This window comes from Azolla caroliniana, unplaced genomic scaffold (assembly GCF_043228905.1).
Source record: "Azolla caroliniana isolate FFs.n. ecotype wild unplaced genomic scaffold, voAzoCaro1.0.p SCAF_6, whole genome shotgun sequence".
Lineage (NCBI taxonomy): Eukaryota > Viridiplantae > Streptophyta > Polypodiopsida > Salviniales > Salviniaceae > Azolla > Azolla caroliniana.
The window spans coordinates 20,426,044-20,446,291 of NW_028230441.1; the positions used below are offsets into that span (position 1 = coordinate 20,426,044).

Here is a 20,248-nt window from a genome sequence, read left to right on the forward strand (position 1 = left end):
TACCATGTGTTATTATTTAGTGGACCACATACATGGTTCATAACTTTTAACACCCACCAAACTATAACAAGAAAGGATCCAATGGATGCATTAGCTCTAGTTTATTATGATTTATAAACTACTACACGCTAAACAAAACCCCCCACTTTAATGCAACAAACTAAATTCACAAAGTTGATGCAATTGATAGGATGAATACCTTTATGAATTGTTCACCTTGCAAAGATGCACACAAGAAGAGAAGAGTGGTACACCCATATTTCAATAAAGTGATTGTGTTCTAGATGCTGAAGAATACATATAAATTAAGCACATCAACACGAGAGAGACATCAAATGATGGCACCAACTATATCAACATCACTAACAATCCAAAGAATCTACAATCAATCACACTTACTGAAGGAGATGGCCTTTTTCCATTGAAGGAGATGGCCTTGTTCCATCAAAGCGTGATTCTGACATTCCTAAACTTGTTGAGGGCAAGATATGCATAGTCAACTAGTCTCATCACCTATTCCTCAAAGTCCCATCTCAAAACCCAAGCCTTGTGAAGACTCTATAGCCATGATGCATTAATTATGAATATATATTGAATCTGCAAAGAATGGATATTGTAGCTAGGAAGCAAAAGGGTTTTGATAGCAAACAACAAGATATGCTCTTAACATACATCAATGTGTTTTGTGACAAATATGGTGGGCGCAACATGCAATATAATGGGTTAAGCCTGTCCCCATATTTTTCCAATCTCATAAACATGTGTTGCAAAAGGCCTCCTTTACAACAGAATTTGTCAATGCATCATGAAGCAATTGTGTTGCATCCTATCTTTCAAACCATCTTTTCATATCTGCATCCAACTAGGACACAAAATTTTGCTTTCGAGTGTCCCTTGGATATTTTCACTTGCTTCCCATGTTCTATGCAATTGATGTGAGGGAATTTTTTGAGCCTTAATAAACAACCCTTTTCATGATTGTGATCTCAACAATATAAACCCTTACCTCTCAAGAAACATCAATAAAGTGATTGAAATTTTTTGAAATTCCATTACCCGTATGGACACATATAACCTTTTCGTAGATTCACTTATTTCATAATCCAAGATATTTGCAATATCATCTCACAATAGCAAGGCTAGAAATCATCCCCTTACTTTAGTTCCTCTCAGGCTCAAGCTCATGCATTATAGTTATAGATCTTCAATGTAGCAATATATTGGCCTTGAATAAGTCCCTTCAAGCTTCTCACATTACAGCATTTTTTGTTGGCTTTTGCTCCAAAGGGCAACCTCTCAAGATTCAGAATGCCTATCCTATCAGAAACACTTCTACGTTGCAAAAATGTGGAGATTCAAAGCTATCTTTTGAGACATATTAGCCAATTCTATTTGAAACACTTCCATGTTGCAAAAATCTGAAGATTCAGAGCTATCTTTTAAGACCTCATAATGCCTATTTTATCTTAAACATATTTCATCTAGGGTCAACACATAGTTGCATGTGTTATACTGGATCATGCACATGGGGTTGAAGACGAAAGTGATGGATCGATCATTCAAAGATAGAGACATTAATTATTCAATACACTTATAAGGTACAACACCTATTACATCTATAAACATTGTACAATACATTGGTACAGACATGTATGAACTACACCAAACAAAAAATTAGAACAAATACCCACAAAGCAAATTTTTAAGCCATTTGGATCGTCCCGGATGGAATGATAAACAACGCTCTATATGTAAACTCTCTAATTTGAGATAACAAACTCTCTATGGATGGGTTCAACAAGAGAGAAAAGATACAAACATCTTACATTCTTGAGAGGTGGTCACATGGTGCAAGGCTTCCCGTCCCTGGGAGGTTGATTAGTGTACATAACAAACAACTAAAAATAAACATGTATATATTTCAATCATATATTGACAATTCATAATTTTTTATCATACATAATCAAAGCACCGTCTCCAAAACGCCTTTAAAATGTCCCAGTTCTTCCATTTCTGAGACACAATTCTAGTTGTAACAAGATGGGGAATTCCCTCATTTAAAAGCTACAAGCCAAGCCTTGAGGAAGCTTAGGCTTGGACACAAATAAATCAAGTGCTCTCTTGGCCTTATTTTAATTGAATAAAAGAACCATATCACACGACCTATACGTTCTCCCTGGACATGAATAATGTCGAGCCCAATGGAGTTATGTTACAGTTACGACTCTTCCAGGAAAACATTGATACTTACAAAAATCTAGAGGGCCAACATCTCAAGCTAGCCCAACATATGTTTGATGAGTGAGGAATTCATCTTGTGAATTAGTGGTTGCAAATTTGAAAAGATAGCCACAAGGTAGAAATTTCATCCTTGTGCTACCTCATTTGAGCATGGTAAAACCCTCGCTAGAAGGCATTTTCTTAACTTCAAGTTGCATGAGATGAGCCCTTAGGCTCTGCTCTTCGGTCTGTAAAATCAACAAGGTATATATGGTTTTACTAGTAACCTCTAAAGGTACATAGAAATGAAATGTGAAATTATTACATACACAAAATGACCCATTAGACAAAGATTACAATACAGATACAGAGAGAGAGAGAGACCTCTAATAAAGCCGTCAAAGCTAGAAGATCACTACATTCTTTCAGGGCAGCCTTCTCCATCATTATAGTCTTCGCAAGTTCAGATAGTAAAGATTCAGTAGTTTCTGCCTGTAAACAATGCATGAAACATGACAATGCAACTGAAAAAAAAACACTAGATTGAACATAAACACTCTTCAAGAAAGTCTTACCTTGACCAACACTTTACTTATAGATGATTGCACCTCCTCCATAATGTCCATGGCTGAAGACAGAACTTCCTTTGTAGCCATGATGTCTACCTGCTGAAAGTAAACAGCCTTATCCAATAAGAATTCGATTACATTCCTGCATGGTTAGGGATGGCAAAGGTAAGGGGAAATGACCTTTGCTCCAATAACTGGAACTCTCACTATAGTAGCTTCTAGAGCTTCCATAACACCAGTTACAGCTGATGAGTGTTCAGATTGCAGAGACTCCCATTCTTCCAAATGTGCAGCCTGCCAAAAGGAATATTAGATAATATTCCAAAACAAGCACTGCCAAGATAATCATATACGTACATGTACAGCTTAACATGAATGGCCTGACTAAGGGACTGAACCTCAAATAAGTAACCGTACATTTATCTGGATGAATGTTGAGGATCAGGCCTGTACTAAGAATCTATTACTTCATTAGCTACACCCATAAAGGTGCAAGAACAATGACTCTTTAACATCCCTCCAAATAAGAGTACATTCAGAAGTTACAGGTTCAAACTTTTACACAGGCTTTCACACTAGGATGGATTTAATCCATTGGTATTGTCTTGAGTCAGATCATTTGAGATCCCAAAGCGAGTACTAAGCCACATGACAGTAAACACAGGGACAAGTAGCAAGATCCCACCAAAGAAAGAAATCCTTACATTTGCCTCAAGCACTGAATCCACCTTCACTTCATGCCTAATTTTGTTTAGTTCGATCTGTTTGGTTGCTATCGACATCCGCAAGTCACATGTTCTTGAAAAGCATTGATACAGTTGCCTCTGCATAGATTTATCACATGATTAGTCTCTTAACTTTTCAAGGGAATGGTTAACCTGTGTGAGTGTGATTTATACCTCCGCTTCTGCAGCTTGTGCCTTCATAGCTGTGTGAGCTCGAGCATTCACGAACTGCCATTGCAACCAACGGTTATGAAGCAACCTTAGCTCATGAGCCTCTTCAAGCTGGCTTATACATTTCTTGTTTCTTTGTGAATCCACACCAAAATTCAATAAGCTTGATGAAGGCACTCGCCTAGTAGCATTACAAGAAACCAGCATCGAATGTCCAGATCTATTTTTTGTGGGACTGGCAAGCCGTCTTGAAGGAGAGTAGACTCTCACTGTTTTTACATAAGATGGAGAAAGTGGAGATGGAGATGTACAATGGGAAGATCGTATCGGGGTGGTTGATCGAGAAGATTTAGAGGCTTTTAACTGTTTGATTCTTGTTGGATCTTGCCAAAACCGAGCAGGAACCACAGTTCCTCTGACTCTAATAGTGACATTTGCGCCAGAAGACGAAACTGACTGGCTTCCTGAGGATGTACTTTCTGTGTCCGATCCATTATCCACAACCACGGAATTTGACTGGGGGAGGAAATGATCGGTTTCCGTTTCATCTTTCATCTCACATAGACGAGAAGTTAGCTCATCAGCATTATCCAATTGAGCTGGTATTTCTTCTTTGATATCCCCATTAACACACAATATATCATTCAGGTTCCTACTGTCATTGTCAGGACTATTGGTTGTCATGGTTTTGTGCACTTTGGAAGCATATTTTGTTGGCAAAAACGAAGCTGAAGAGCTTAATGTGGCATCTTTCTCCATGAAAGAGTCCACATTACCCTTGGTGATTAGTATTTTCACATCCCCTGTATCAGGCTTTATAGAGGAATCAGGTTTAGAAGCTAGATACTCTATTACAGGCTTTGCATTTTCACGTTGATCAGATGCATTCACCTTGCGCCGCAGTGGGGTCCTTCTTCTTTGTGGTGAAAACCTGGTTTGAGTTGGCCCTTTTAGCACCATTTCCACCACCTTGCCATTGTCAGAGCCATGCAGGGTGCCAACGTCATGGTCTGATACCTCAACCAGTTACACATTCTCAGTGATGAATGAAACATCGTACTAAATAACTTATAAATACAAATGTATCCTCTATTCTCAATGATGAATATTGAGAAGGTGCAACTAAAAATATTAACGCATATATTCACAATGGTGATTGAAGAATTTCTATTAATAATCTGAACACATCTGTTCTCAGGGAAGAATGAAAATATCCAATAAAAGAAGTTCTAAATTCAAATTTGGTTATGCTCAATGGTCAATGAAATGAACCAATCCTACCAAAAAGTTTAACACCTATGCAGAAATAACTTTAATACATCTTATATGATCAATAGAGAATGCAGAGGTCATACTAAAGAAGAGCTGAACAGATCTTATATGACTAATGGTGAATGCAATGATCGTACTAAGCATGTAGTTTGAATCCACATTTTTAATGCATCTTATATGATCAATAGAGAATGCAAAGTTCATACTACGAAGAGCTGAACAGATCTTATATGACTAATGGTAAATGCAACGATTGCACTAAGCATATAAATTGAATCCACTTTTTTAATGCATCTTATATCATCAATAGAGAATGCAAAGGCCATACTAAGAAGAGCTGAACAGATCTTATATGACTAATGGTGAATGCAACGATCGTACTAAGCATGTCTTTTGAATCCACATTTATAATGCAAGTATTAAGAATATTGTACCTGTAATGTAGCTTTGCAGTTCATTTGATGATCCATTAGAGGAGTCGGATTGCATCGAAGAGGAGAGGCTAGAGAGAGTGGATGGCCATAAGGCAGGCTCCCGCGCACCGATCCCTTTCTTCACAAAGGAAGACCTAACTAAATTTTCATGGGCAGCGGGCATCAATTTGTTTTCACACGCAGAGCCTGAGCCTGAGCCGGGCCAAACTGATCTCCTTGTCCTCTCAGCTGATGCAGGCCTCGTATGTGTCGACAAATTAGGCTCTGTTTCTTCATTAATCGCATTTCTAGATTTATCATTCAGTCCCATATGAATTGGTGAGGGGCTTCTGCCTCCGACTCTGTTGGGAGAAATGTATCGATGGGCAGCAGTAATGGCTGCTGCATTGGCTGAAGAAATTGTGGCTGATTTGTATCGAGATGCAACCTCTCTGGTCCTCGTCCTCTTAGACAGGGTCATCATCGGCAACACTGTGGATGCAGACATGATGCCCTTCTCCTCAATCTCTTCTCCGATATAGCGTGAATTCTCTCTTTCTTCGCTACTGCTATGATGATTATTGATAACATTAACGGTTTCATTCAGATTCATCGTCTGCAAAACCTCTTGGACTTCGTCGCTTCTCTTCATAGCCACCATTTCTTCAAGTCTCTTTTCCTCGCAATAATAAAATCAATCCTTTCTGTGTGATTTATTTGCAGAAGGATATGAAAAAAACAAACCTAGGCGTATTATAGCTCTCTGTATTCAGCACAATCAAATTTATAGCTCCCTGTATTCAGCACAATCAAATTTATAACTCTTCTGTATTCAGCACAATCAATCAAATATGCATTGAATCATATGATATAACGCAAAGAGCAAGTCATATATGTATTTGCCATCCACGACGTGGGCTTAAGCGAAAGCTATATATGTTTTCGTTATTCTAATGAAGAGAAGCTTTGCAGGGAAGGGTAGCAGCTATGGAGAAATACCCATTATATTGTCAGAACCCAAAACATGGTGCATAGATTTGACTGAAACAAAAGATAAACCTTAAACTCTGGTTTCTGCGGGATAAGAGCGTGTGACTTAAAAACCTGATGAGAGAAGGAAACCCTAGAGTTTCTTGGGCTATGGCGATTGAGCTATCTATCTGTGAGCAGGCAGAGGAGAAGAAGAAGAAGAAGAAGAAGCGGTAGCAGAAGATTGAAACAAATTTATATAAAAGAATTAAAATTAGGCAAAATGTTTAAAAAAAAAACAAAAAAACTTATTCGTTACATAAATGCCCACCAAAACTTTATTTTTGGATTTAAATGATTTGAAAAAGAAAAATGATGAGTGGCCGGCATTACTCATTTACAAACTGCCTGCAGGCAGGCAGGCAGGCAGGCAGCACCTCCTCCTCCTCCTTCAAAGAGAAGAGCCATAGCCATAACCATAGCCATAGCCATAGCCATAGATAGCCAGAGCCAGAGCCATTCTTTCTTCACATGAAACCTTTCTTTGTTGGATCCATGCTCTTCAGTTTAAAAGGCTCACACATCAAACAAACACATGGTTTTGCTCCATTGGAGCAAGATGTGCACACACTACTTTGCTCGTACTTTGACGGGACCGAGAGATATCACGCCCATCCGCTCTCTTACGAGGCCATCCATGGATCGCAAGGACAATGTATGTATGTATGTATGTATCTGGTATTGTATTGTGTGTATGTATGTATGTATTTGGTATTGTATTGTATTGTGTGTGTGTGTGTGTGTGTGTGTGTGTGTGTGTGTGTGTGTGTGTATGTATGTATATATCTTGTATGTATGTGTGCATGTACATATGTTTGTTTGTGCATGTATGTATGTGTGTGTGTGGGTGTGTATGTACACAATAACATAAGTCCCGAGGCTTGAACATCCCGAGATTCACCCCGTCCTCCCAAAGTTTCACGAGGCTTGGAACCAACGGACTTTGTGAGTCTTTGTTCTGGAATCTGGAAAACGTTTTACACTGAGGAGTTGCGCACTGTGCCATTCGTAGCATCGGTCTAGTAATACATGCAATTACTGCGAATTCTATTACGACACCAAGATTTTGAAGCCTCGAAGCACCCATCCTCATTGGGGCCTTGCATTTGACCTCAACCACAAAAACCTCTAGCCTATTCCGGACGCTGGGCCTATGGTACAAATTCCAAATACTCTCCCATCATCTTATCTGTACAATCTTGAGATAAAAGTTGTCAAACTTCTATTTTCTTTGCTTTCACAACGAGATTCTCCCTCCACCATCTGACCCTACATCAAGATTGGCAACCTAATAGTTAGTGACCAATAACACCTTCAAATTTCTCTCTCTCCGAACACTAGCAAAAGTCGCATATATCTTACCTCTCCCACTCACTCGCATGCACAATGCAAAACCTCATTTGCTCATCACCTCACCCAAACCCTAAACATTGTCCACTTCCCAATGGACCCACCCTATCTTATACCATGCTCCTAGCCCCTTCTAGACAACCTCTAATCTTGATTTGCCCATAGATTCCTACCCAATGGCTCCACCTAACGTGTGGGGAAGGGGTTTGTTAAGCTTAGGTTCAACAAGCATCCATTTGAGGCTTAAATAGGAAAGAGTGTACGAAAGGAGATGAAGAAAGGGTACATATGTCAAAGCCGTAGTTGAGAACAAGATAGAACGAAAGAGAAGAGAAATACGAGGGGAAAGCAATTATATTCACAAGAAGAATAAGATAACAATAATATACCGAAGATTGAAACGGTTGCAGAAGAATGAAACAATTTGTATAAAGCACATGCTTACATATCATAGTTGGAACCATGCATACTCGACACCTCTCATTCATGATGATTGCCTTGGCATTCATGCAAGCGCACCATTTGGTGATCATACATACATTAGCATGGGTAAGGTGGTGACATCTCATAATATTGCCAAGAAAAGTTATTATAAAGTGTATGTAAAATGATCATAGCTTTTTGGTTAAAGCTTGAATATATACATATAATCAAGGTTGTGGATTGGAGTCCATAATGTGATTTTAGTAATATATATATAATTTATTTATTTATAGTATTTTGTATACATGTTGATGACAACAAAACCCCATAAAGTAAAAGGATATAATTGTGGTTTAAACAAATAAGTGTAAAAGATGTATAAAAGGAAATCTAAGCTTTTTACATTTTTTACTTTTGATGAATGGGCAAATATCCCATTTTTTTGTAATGGGCCAATTTTGGCCTTAGAAGACGTTGATGTATCTTTCTTCTTTCTTGTATTATTTTTCTTCTTCAATATTCTCTTGAGCACTCACTCACATAAAAAGCTTAATTATTCTAAATCCAACTATCCCTTATAAAGCTCAACCATTCAAGGAATTAAGAGTTGATTGTCGGCAACTTATGTTTATTGAGTTCATTGTACTCTAGTTATCCTTACTCGAGTGTTCTTCTCAAGAACCACCATGGGGTCAATGTATCGGGTACCATTGCTTACAATCACCGTCAAGCTATTCATGCATACGCTAGCTACTAAAGCAAATATTAACAAAACTATATCCACCTCACTAATGTCAAGGGTCAATGTGTTGCAAATATTTCTTTTCCTCCTTTTATTTCCTCTTGACGTTGGGCATTCCATCATCTCCAGTGTGTACTTGCCTGTAAATGCATTCTTGCTTCTAATGTTGTACCAGTGCACCTTTATAGATAGGAATCGGCAACGGTTCAGTTTAGGCTTAACCGGTTTGGCCTTATCCAAGCCAAACTAGTTAAGCCTAAACCGTTTTGGGGTTCTCAAATCTGAACCAAACCGATACCTAAACCGGTTTGGGAACCCGCTTGGGAACCTCACCATTATTTTTCTTCCCCTCAACCTCTAACAACATCATTATCAGCACCACTACCACCATCACCATCTTAGATACAAATATATGATGGCTATGGAGACATGCATGCTAATTTCCCTACTTCTACAAGCCACCTTGCGTGCTAGCACATGGACATGGCTTGCCTTAGGCCTTGCCGCCATAGCCACCTTAATCCAACCTTTCTTCACTCGGCCTTGTCTCTATGAACCTCTCTCTTCCTCCCTACTCTCCTCCTCCCACAAATCAATCCACTATGTAGTATAGAGTCTCTCTCTCGTTGTCCCTCTCTCTCTCTCTCTATGTAGTCTCTGATTCAACGGTCGTAGGCTACCGGCAGTCTTGCTCGTTGTCGTCCACTATTAGTATACATGCTCTCACTCACTCTCTCTCTCAAGTCTGTGTAGTCTCTGATTCAACAGTCATTGCCTATGGCTATGGCTTCCTCTTTGTGAGTTAGTATCTCTCAAGTTTCTAACTAATTTCTAACTTTTAAGTTTTTCTCTAACCTAACTAGTAAATCACATAAACGGCTTAACCGGTTTGGCAAGGCTCAAGCCAAGTCGATCTAAGCTCAAACTGTTTAGCCAAGCTCAAGCCTAAGTGGAGCCAAACTGAGCCGCCAAGCTATTTTAAACTGTTTTAGGCTTGAGCCAAGTTGTTGTCGATCCCTATTTATAGACTTGATCAACGATATGCTTTCATGCATATCACTACATCCACAACTTTACCAATTATTCAAAATTGGTGGCCTAAGTCATTGTTATTTGCGGGTGTAGCAATTAACATTCCAACCTTTAGTTCTTGCAAGTTGCCTTGCCAATTAGATTCAACTGCTTTTGTCATCCTTGGTCCCACATAAATGTCTCTTTGTTGTGGATGGACCAAACTATCATCAATCACATTAGATGATGGGTACGACGATTGAGAACCAAGAGATTGTTGTATAGACCAATGTAAATGGCATTTGCCAGGTCAAGTTACTTGCAACACAGTTTTCAATCATTTCTTGTTGATATGCAAAGAACACATCCCACCATGATGTATCTTGTTGTGCCACATATTTCTTTGTAGCATCAATATGCTTCTTTTTCTCACTTAAGGCTTGCTTCCATAAGTTCCTTTGCTCTTCTATCAACTCACTATGCATTCCCTTTTTTGTCTCAATCAACATTTGTTTTGCTCCATAAACAGTTGTAGAGGGCATATGAAACAAGAACTGGCAACCATCTTCAGGCTCCCATTGTGGCGATGATGAGTATTGCTTTGCATACAACAATGTACATCCACTTGTGTCAATGTGCTTTATCAGGAAAACGTGATTGAAACTTATATTGTTTAATTGAGCTAGGGCTTTAACATTCCCCTCCCCACCATCCAATGTGTATCTCTTAAAATCATATTATATCTCTTTTAGGTGGATCACATTCGGACCTGGTGTGTATGCATCACAAATTATATAAAATAACTTTGGTAATGTGAAGGCATCATTTCGGCCCAACTATCTTGAGAAAGTACGGAACGTCTGATCAATATGGTCATGTGTGTGGCCAACCAAGAGGGAGTTAACTTTCACTTTCCTAAACAATCCTTGGTTGACCAACATACTCAGATATTGAAAGACAATTGAGTTTTTGTTCTCCCTAGCTATCTTGTCCAATTGAATGTAGAGAACATAGGGGGCAATGGATGGCCCGAGCACATCAAAACCCTTTGAATAACTATGATTGTCAAGTTCGGGTCATTGTGGACATTCGGGTAAGTTCCAAAGACATGAGGTCTAGCTGACCCATTATAAGCCAAGCAACCCACCAAGTGCATCTGAATGAGACATTCGTCATTGATGTCTTTTGGAAGCCGCCGCACGTGTGGTAGACATGTCTTCTTCTGGTTCATACCATCGATCATTAGACACATGTATTGTTCGGGATTCTTCAACGACTTCTCTCTATGATGGATCGAAATTGGAGGATCCTAGACAACCTCTTCTCATTTTGGGAAGCAGTAGCCCTTGCCAAGCATACCAACAATAGGGTAACTGTGGTGCTCCTAGATTTTGAGAAAGCATATGACAGGGTATACTGGAAATTTCTAGAAAGTGTGATGGGGAAACTCGGCTTTCACGAGTCATGGATCAAAGGCATTGCAGGACTTTATAGGAACGCCACCAGTTGTGTTTCACTAGCAGGTGATAGGGGCCCTTTCTTCCGAATATCGTGGTCAGTACGACAGGGTTGGTCACTGGCTCCATCCTTATTTCTATTATACACTAAAGCACTCTCTAGCTTTCTCAACTCGCGGCATCTAAGCCTACGTGGTCTTCGTGTGCCGCATTCTCACCAAAGCCTCCTAGATATAGAATTTGCAGATGACACCGCGGTCTACTTGCAAGACGCATTGGAAAATTTACAAAAGCTAGAAAGTGGTTTAGACGTATTTTGCAAGAGATCCAATGTCATGATCAATTGGCACAAATCCTCTACAATATGGCTCTCTCATGAAGCACATCCTATGTGGCACCCAGATCCCGCTTTCAAGTGGATCAATCAAGGAGGGAGCACCAAATATTTGGGTTTCCAAATTGGGTTCAACATACCTCCGGAGACTATGATTACACCAGTTATTCACTCCATTCGACAAAAGTTAATACATTGGAGTTCGAAAAAACTCTCGCTAGTGGGGCACATCATAGTGGCAAACAAGGTATTACTCGCAACAACGTGGTACATCCTATCATTCTGGACAATCTCCAAGGAAAGTATACACTATATTCAGCGACTGGTACACAACTACATTTGGTCTAGTAAGGAAGATCATACAACTCGGGCCAAGGGGTCGTGGCCTATACTCACATCACCTAAGTCGAGAGGAGGATTGGGTCTTATTGATCCCCTCTCACAATCAAAAGCCCTACTCGCCAAATTTGTGGTGCGAGGACTCCAACCAGGGAATGACTGCTGGAAAATGTTACTACGGTTACGCTTCGCTTGCTTTAGGCCACGAAAAGGGACCAATTGGCCCCCCCAAACTGGATGGATTCTAAACGTGGATCTCAAACCTAGTATCTCCCGCCAACTGGAGGATAGATTTAGTGCATCCATGTGGAAGGCGTGGTGTGACATTAGACGAGGACTCAAGTGCGATCAACCCAATTCGGAACCTACTTGGCTCAGTCAATGTATCCTATGGAACCCATGTATTAGGGATGAATCTAAATCAACTAATTGGATAAAGTAAGGGGTTGTCATGGGGATACATGTTGGAATATCCAGGAAAAAGTATAGAATGTTGGAGACAGTTTATGTCATTGCCAATACAAGACCAAGCCAATATCCTCCATGGAATCAGGGACGGATGGGCTATGAGATCTGAAATCATTAACGCTCTACTGATTAGGGAAGTTGCTCTTCAAAAGACGACAACGGAGAAATGGATAGGCTACAAGGTGGAGGGCTCTTTGATCCCAAGGGGTAGGGACACACCGGAGAGGATTGAAGGCTCTGAATTGCAGGACAACGAGACAACAACACAACATAAGGCAATTCGAGTACTAGCATATATTGGGCATAAATGGATCGTAGATCTTGATCCGATCAAAGTACAACTAGATTGGCACATATCTACTCATGAAAACACAAGGCTACGTAAGGTCAATTGGGACCCTTTGCAATGGACATGGTGTGATCCTTACGCGGGGCAAGGGAGCAAACCTATCCCTTTCTTTCAATTCACAACTAGATTGTGTCGCCATACTATAGCCGCTCAATCCCCCCGAGAGCCGGTTGCTACAACGGTTTGGCACACATATCATGTTCCGTACACAATTATCACCAAGTTTTGAAAGAAATTGTAGAAACAACAACACGTGAGGCGAATCACCACTTTCCAATGACTATTAATACATAAGTCACTACCGGTTGGTGCATGGCAGCGTGGGAACCTCAACTCTCCTAATTGTGTAGCGTATCCAATTGTATTAGAATCCATACGACACACTCTATGGGACTACCCAGAGTCCCATCGAATATGGCGGGGGATTGGTAGCTTTTTGCAATTATGTAATGTGCAAGGCTCAATCAAGTGGGGGAATGTATGTTGGCTATCATGGCAGGCCCCAATTGACAACTATGAGCATCAAGAAGAGGGGATGACTTTGGTTATAAAAGCATGAGAGATTTTTTTCTCCACCATCGGCAATATCCACTCAACTCCTATTAGTGCCAAATCTCAAGTTGTGTTGGACTTGGTTAGCCCAATAACTCTTTGGATTCTATGGAAACAACGGTGTAGACGGGTCTTCTCCAACCAAAGCGCGCAACCAATAATGTTAATGCAAGAGATATGGAGTGAAGTTGTAGCCACTCTAAAGAGCCAATATGATGGCCTCAAGGGCAACTCCGATAGAGTTGAAAGACAATGACTAGCCATTATCCAACAACGGTCGTCCTCTCCCTTTCTTGAGGCAATGGGCATCCACATAAGATGGACCTATCGTGTCCCTATAGGGATTTGTATATAATAATCTCATTTGTAAAATCTTTATAACTAATGGAAGGAGTTTTTGTTTTGGAAAAAAGAGAAAAGACAATAGAAGATTGATTTCTCCACTTCTTTGTCCTAGAAGTTTGATCAACAATCTCGTTAGTCACTCCAAACAATTAACAACAAAAGAGAGATAGTAAAATCATTAGATTGGCTTTGATACCAAATCTCATGTATTGAACTAATAATGAACAAAAGAATAAGAGATTAAGGAGAATAACAAATTAAGGATGCTAACCTCATCAACCACTCCCCAACCGAACAACATGAGATGAACATAAAATACCATCATTTTCCCATTGACTATTTTTTTTCTAAAAATCGAGCTACTTTCCGATTAGTTAGGAGAGCCCATAGCATTGACTATTACCTTATGTTATACCTTTGATGTTGAATAAAGGATCCAAAGAAGAGGGCATAGTCTTGCCAATAGAGCTTCGATAGCGTCCCAAGATGCCATAATGAAGGGGGTATATCAAAAACACCTAAGGCTCCTAGACCACTACATGTTCCCATGTGTTGTCCCACTTTCTAGGATAATCGGGTTCTCAACTATTCTACCCTTAACCCATTAAAATTAGTTAAGCAATTGGTTCGTAAGCTTATGCCTATAATACCAAGGCCCTATGTGTAGGCCTAAAATTAAATATTTTAATTGTATGGTCCACCACATGGTTAGCAAGTGCCTCACCAAACAAAACTTCTATGCATGAAATGTGAATTGGCCTAAATGATGGGTGAAGTAAAAAAATCTCTAGGATATGATAATCCATTAAATTTTGGGTAGATTAAGGGTTGGTGTTTAGTGATGTTTTTTCTATGGAGCTGAGAAATTCCTCAAGATACAATAGGCATACATATATAACCAAAACTCACAACATTGGCCAAAGAAAAGCTTACAACACAATCAAAGGTTGAACATGTGGGCAAATAAGATCAAGTTGCTTTAATTTGAGAGTATCTAAATATGAGAAAAAAAATGGAGCAAATTCAGACGAGAGAAGGGGCTTGGGCGCATGCCTTGAGCCAACGGCAGGAAATCAGAGGAATAAATGGAAGACAAGAGAAGTAGAGCATTGGGATAGATGGAACAACAAACATTAGCAATATATGAAGATAATGAATTAACACCCCATGACTTACATTGATCGACTTCAGTAAAGTGGGGAGGTTTACAAATGTGCAAGATTTGAGAACGAAGCCGAATTGAACCCAAAATATTTATTCATAATGGAAACCAAATTAAACTATTCAATAATATTTGAAAACCAAACCAAACCATTTAATTATTTTCAAATCAATAAACCATTAAACAATTGCTTAACAATTCATTTTTGTTTGGTTTGAGCTGAACTAGGGCTCATGGATATTCAAAGACGATGGTTTTGTAGTTTGGTGCAACATATGTACTATAATGTGTGAAATGTAAGCCTCCATGTCTTTCCCATTTGTGATATATCAACATACTTCAATGAATCTATAAATGCATCACAAACAGTGTGTAATGGTCTACCTTTCAAACAATTCTGTTATATGTTGCATCCATTTGAAGCTCAAAATTTTGCTTTTATTTCTTCTTTATTTGCATTGCATGTAAGTCAAGTAAATTGATGGGTGTTGTTTTGTAGCCTTAAATATACACTCAACTATTTTTATGCCCATAATCTCAATGGGAAATCTCAATGGGAAGTGAGGTAACCTCAAGAGGTAAGAATATAAATGCCTTTTTCTTTCTTTGCTTGAATTTTTTTGTAAGTGTTTAGACATCTAAAAATCGCATATGTTCAACCCCATAGAGAAGTATAAGTGTCACCAAAGTGTTAAAAGTGATTTCTTTTCCATTGCATGTATTCTCAAATGCATCACAAGCCCTCTTTCCTGGATCCAAATTACATGCAACATATTCATTCCATCTATGATTAGAGAAAAACGCCAAGTTGTGGTATTTAAAGTTTTACATTGTTTCAAGGACCTCATTATTGTACACAATGCAACATTTATCCATATTTTGAACCCTTTACGAGCATGGCCTTCATTTAGAAGCTATTGACACTCAACTTATCATGCATGAAAAAGTTGTCCTACTCAACCTTTGAGCATCTTCTAAATAATAACAAGAAGTACTACATTCCCTATGGTAATTTCTTCGATGATTTCTTGCTTTAAAGGCATAATCACTGGTTTGGTTACCACACACACACATGGCATACTTCCTTCTAATTGATTAGAGAAATTTCACGCATGAATTGACTTAGGTAAGGCAGTTTTTCAAAGAAAAACCTGAACTTGTGGGGATAACTTGCTTCAAAAAGCAGCATGCCCCTAAGCTGAAAAACCCTTATTAGCATCAATAGACACGCCTGATTTTCCACAACCTCGTGCTTTATGGGTGGCCATTCAACAAGATGACTTCTACTAAACATACTAAGGCAATCGACTTAATGCATTGAAGACCTCAAACCCAGACATAAGATATTGTGATATATCCAGCTTAATTTACCAATGTATGGGCATAAAACCAAAAGTGTAATGATTTTTATTTAGGAAAGAAGTCCTCACAATCCACTTGACAAACACTTTCTTACACAACCTTTCAATTATTAATATTTCCTCCTTCGGTAGGCTGTAACCACCAAATGTTTTATTCATGAGCAAATATTCATAACCTAATACCATTAAAACCTAACACCTAACAGTATTGTACCTACACTCCTTAACCTAAAACTACCAGATATGAATACCACCATCTATGGAAAGTCTGATTGCCTCTTTTATAATACCATAGTAATGAGGTATGATGCATATAACACAAAGTATAAATGGAATTAATGGAATGATGGTCCTTTGGATATGACTTCTAAACAACATCCATAAAATGATCCTTAACCTTCTTTATCGGAAGGTCTCGGGTTTCTTTGGCTTGCTCTGGATAACCTCTTCGATTTTCTCGATAATTTCTGGTGTCAGCAATTTTACTACTTCTAATGCCTTCATATTCTCAATCACCTGCACAAAGAAACCTTTTTTTTCATACACCAACCCAAAAAGCCAAAGCTGACAAATGGAAGGAAGATTACTTCTATAGTTATCACTAGCTAGTTAAAAGGAAGGAGATATAGTACCTGGTGCTCCTTGGTTGCACCTGTGATGACTGTGCTAACATTAGGATTGAGAATGCACCAGGCAATTGCAAGCTGAGCCAATGAAACTTTCAGTGATTCTGCAATGGGTTTCAAATTATCCACCTTGTCCAATATATCATCAACGAGCTTTCTGCTTGCGAGGTTCTACCATATTTACAAAAATAAATAAAAAATGATATTCACAATAGCACTTTAAAAAAGAAAAGAAAAAACCAGTTATCCCCTTTCACTTTCTGCAGTTTTATCCAAATATCCTCTCCACTGTTTTTAAAAGTTACAAATTTACCCCTTATTTTAATCATGCCTAATTAGATGTGAGGGGTAATTTGATAACTTTAAAAAACTAAGTAATTCTTCAAAACTGAGGAGTATGCTAGCCAATATACAAAAAGTTATGAGTATATTGGTGGTTTTTTTCCCTTGCAAAAATAACTTTCCTCTCACATATATGTATATATGCTACGATGATTTGGAGTATACCTTGTAGTTTTCCAAGGCAAATCGACTGTCGGGAGGAATAGTTGATTTTGTATACTTCCCGGTGAGAACACCAGAGCCAAGAGGACTCCAAATGGTCAAGCCCAAGCCATAGTTCTTATAAAGGGGAGCATACTCCAATTCTACCTGAAAACAATTCAATATTTCACATCTTTGAGGAATCTGGCATGCATGCAACAGAAACACACAACATGCATGCTCTGATTATCACAGCCACATGCATAATTATGCCTTGATTGATAAATCAGGGTTATGTCCTCTTTAATGTTTGGGTCATGTCTGGATAGCTAAAGTTAATTGGTCCATATAGAACTAGTTATCCTTGGGATATCTATAATCTGGTGATAGCCTAGGGTTAAACTGTATATAGAGAGCTACTTAGTAGTTAACCTATAAAAACTTGGCCTCATCATACAACAACAGTTAACTGTTGAACTACAATGATGTTCAGCCGAGCATGGATAGCTATGGTCTAGGCATAGAGCTAAGGAAAAGTGCTAGAGATATGGCCAGCTACCCAATAATATATGTATGTCCTGACCATAGACCTAAGGTCTACTTGTATATATCTAGAAGTAGGTGACTATATTATTCAATTGTAGTCCAGTTCGCTATGGTCTGGACATAGACATAGGCTTATGTGGTGTATACGATTCTGGATAGCTTTGGTCTAAACATAGATCTAGAGTTAACCAGTACATATACAGGGTTTGTTACCCTGTTGTGAATTAGGGTATGATTTATGCACATAAACCTCAGTGAAAAAAATGATCTAGACATGGCTTCAAACATGCTCTAAATTTGCTGCAATGAAACACAAGGGACCGAGAAAACAACAAGAGAAAACACATACCCTATCCCGAGCGAGCAAGTTATACTGGGGTTGTTCGACAGCAGGGCCGATGAGATGCAACCTCTTGGCTACTTCCCATGCTTCAGTGATCTGCTGAGCATCCCATTCGCTGGTGCCCCAATAGAAAGCCCATCCTTTCTCAATAACATAATTCATGGCGCGAACCGTCTCTTCGATAGGTGTGGTGGTGTCGGGCCGATGGCAAAACAGCACATCGACATACTCTGTCTGGAGGCGTTTAAGGCAAGCTTGGGTGCCTTCGATGATGTGTTTCCTCGAAAGGCCGACATCGTTAGGGCCTTGCCCACCCCAGAAGATCTTTGTAGACAGAACAAGGTCCGATCTCTTCCATCCAAGCTCCTTGATGGCTTGGCCCATGATCTCCTCCGCTTTCCCGTTGGCATAGACCTCGGCATTGTCGAAGAAATTGACCCCGAACTCTCTGCACTTGGACATGAGGGCTTTGGCGGCTTGAACATCGATTTGGTTGCCGAAGCTGACCCAAGCGCCATAGGAGAGGACACTAACCTTGAGGCCGGTGCGGCCCAGATGCCTGTACTGCATGGCGGAGGCGGCAGGGGAGCTTACCATGGAAACCCTAAGAAGTCTTTTGGCCCTAAGCTCTCCGACAGGCTTTCAGAGCTCTTCCGAGAAGCCCTGGAAAGCGATGGATGGATCTCTGTCTGTTTGTCTGTCTGAATTCGTTTTGGGGTACAGCAGAGGAGAAGGACACGTGTCTCTCGCTTGTACGTCCTGCAGAGTCCAAAAACCAAAGGCTCCGAAGAACTTCTGTATTTACTTAGTAAACCGGTTTGAAGCTCGGTTTTTGGGATGGCTCAAGCCGAACCGAACCAATTTGTCCTACACCGTTCCCAAGCCGGTGAAGACTAATCGATTTGGCTTAACCGGTTCGGTTCAAGTTTGAAAACTCCCAAACCGATTAAGCCGAAACCGAAACTGTTGCCCATTCCTACTACTTCATAAATAATAATAATCTTACCATCAGAATCATTTAAGAAGTTTGTACTCTTGAAAACAAATTAAACTACCATAGATACTATGGATACTTTATTCACAATAACCTTATAAAAGAAAGAGGTAAAGCGAAATCGTGAGCACAACACACTGGTGGCACTTGATCCCCCACCCCCATCCACGATGAAAAAAAATGGGGCAACCACACACGAGGCCCATTGCTCCACATTGGTCGCACAACCAATACACTGTGGCCGTTAGGATGGTTGGTCTAATCTAGTGGTTTCTCATTTGGGGTCGATTGATCTTATCTAGTGGCTAGATTACCTCTTGGAGGAGTCCATTTTGCGATAAAGGGATTATTGCTTTGGGCATGCGCTATATATCTTTGTATAGTTGTAGAGGGACACGACCAGTATAGGTTTGTTAGTTGTCTATATTTTGGACATTCCCACTAGGGTGTCAGATTGCAATCCCCTTTCCAATAGGTGTTTGTTGAAGGTGAGCTCATACGTCTACTTTGTATTTTCTCAATTTGTATTTGAGTTTCCTAGTGTTAGAGATTATGGCATAACTAGCGCATGCGAATTGCTTTTGTTTTTTGAGGTCAATATGGAGTTGAAAGACAAAAAACTCTTATAAGATTTATTAGTATGCATTTATCATTGTCCCACAAGGTTTAAGGTTTGGGATCTAGAAGATATCCATTATATTTTCCTATTCTTCCATTACTCGTAGTGAACATAACTAAATTAGGACCAATCAATGCAAAAATCTCAATATCAATGATAAATAGCTTGACTATTTATGATATTGCACAAACTCTTTAATTCCATGTTTTATGTCATCATTTCAATTAGGGCTTTCCTCCTTTTTCAAGCATTTTGCCCTTTTTACAATGGATTTTGGCTTATTTAGTGCCATGTTTGTAATATATCTCCCTCCAAACTTACTTAGCTTGATGTTTTGATACAAGA

General features: G+C 39.4%; 2 protein-coding genes across 2 annotated transcripts; both read right to left on the reverse strand.

The window, feature by feature from the left end:
• Positions 1–1,978: 1,978 nt before the first annotated feature.
• Positions 1,979–5,876, reverse strand: LOC147863285 (uncharacterized). The gene is made up of 7 exons (XM_087320723.1): positions 5,392–5,876; positions 3,689–4,695; positions 3,494–3,613; positions 2,970–3,083; positions 2,796–2,885; positions 2,605–2,712; positions 1,979–2,468 (listed from the first exon to the last, which is right to left on the reverse strand). The coding sequence occupies exons 1-7, from the start codon at positions 5,852–5,854 to the stop codon at positions 2,382–2,384; spliced, it is 1,989 nt and encodes a 662-aa protein (XP_087176849.1). The 5' UTR covers positions 5,855–5,876; the 3' UTR covers positions 1,979–2,381.
• A 10,441-nt stretch (positions 5,877–16,317) lies between these two features.
• On the reverse strand, positions 16,318–18,918 carry LOC147863286 (putative voltage-gated potassium channel subunit beta). Its single transcript, XM_087321378.1, has 4 exons — positions 18,297–18,918; positions 17,426–17,569; positions 16,925–17,089; positions 16,318–16,808 (listed from the first exon to the last, which is right to left on the reverse strand). Exons 1-4 carry the CDS (start codon positions 18,885–18,887, stop codon positions 16,695–16,697), a joined length of 1,014 nt encoding a protein of 337 aa, XP_087177504.1. The 5' UTR covers positions 18,888–18,918; the 3' UTR covers positions 16,318–16,694.
• Positions 18,919–20,248: the final 1,330 nt, after the last annotated feature.

Coding starts and splice junctions, on each gene's coding strand:
- LOC147863285 (XM_087320723.1), bottom strand. CDS start 5,854: ATGATGACCCTGTCTAAGAGGACGAGGACCAGAGAGGTTGCATCTCGA. Junction 3,614..3,688: donor CACAAGCTGCAGAAGCGGAG/GTATAAATCACA, acceptor AAATCTATGCAG/AGGCAACTGTATCAATGCTT. Junction 3,084..3,493: donor ATTCAGTGCTTGAGGCAAAT/GTAAGGATTTCT, acceptor TCCTTTTGGCAG/GCTGCACATTTGGAAGAATG.
- LOC147863286 (XM_087321378.1), bottom strand. CDS start 18,887: ATGGTAAGCTCCCCTGCCGCCTCCGCCATGCAGTACAGGCATCTGGGC. Junction 17,570..18,296: donor ACTTGCTCGCTCGGGATAGG/GTATGTGTTTTC, acceptor AATTGTTTTCAG/GTAGAATTGGAGTATGCTCC. Junction 16,809..16,924: donor GTGCAACCAAGGAGCACCAG/GTACTATATCTC, acceptor TTCTTTGTGCAG/GTGATTGAGAATATGAAGGC.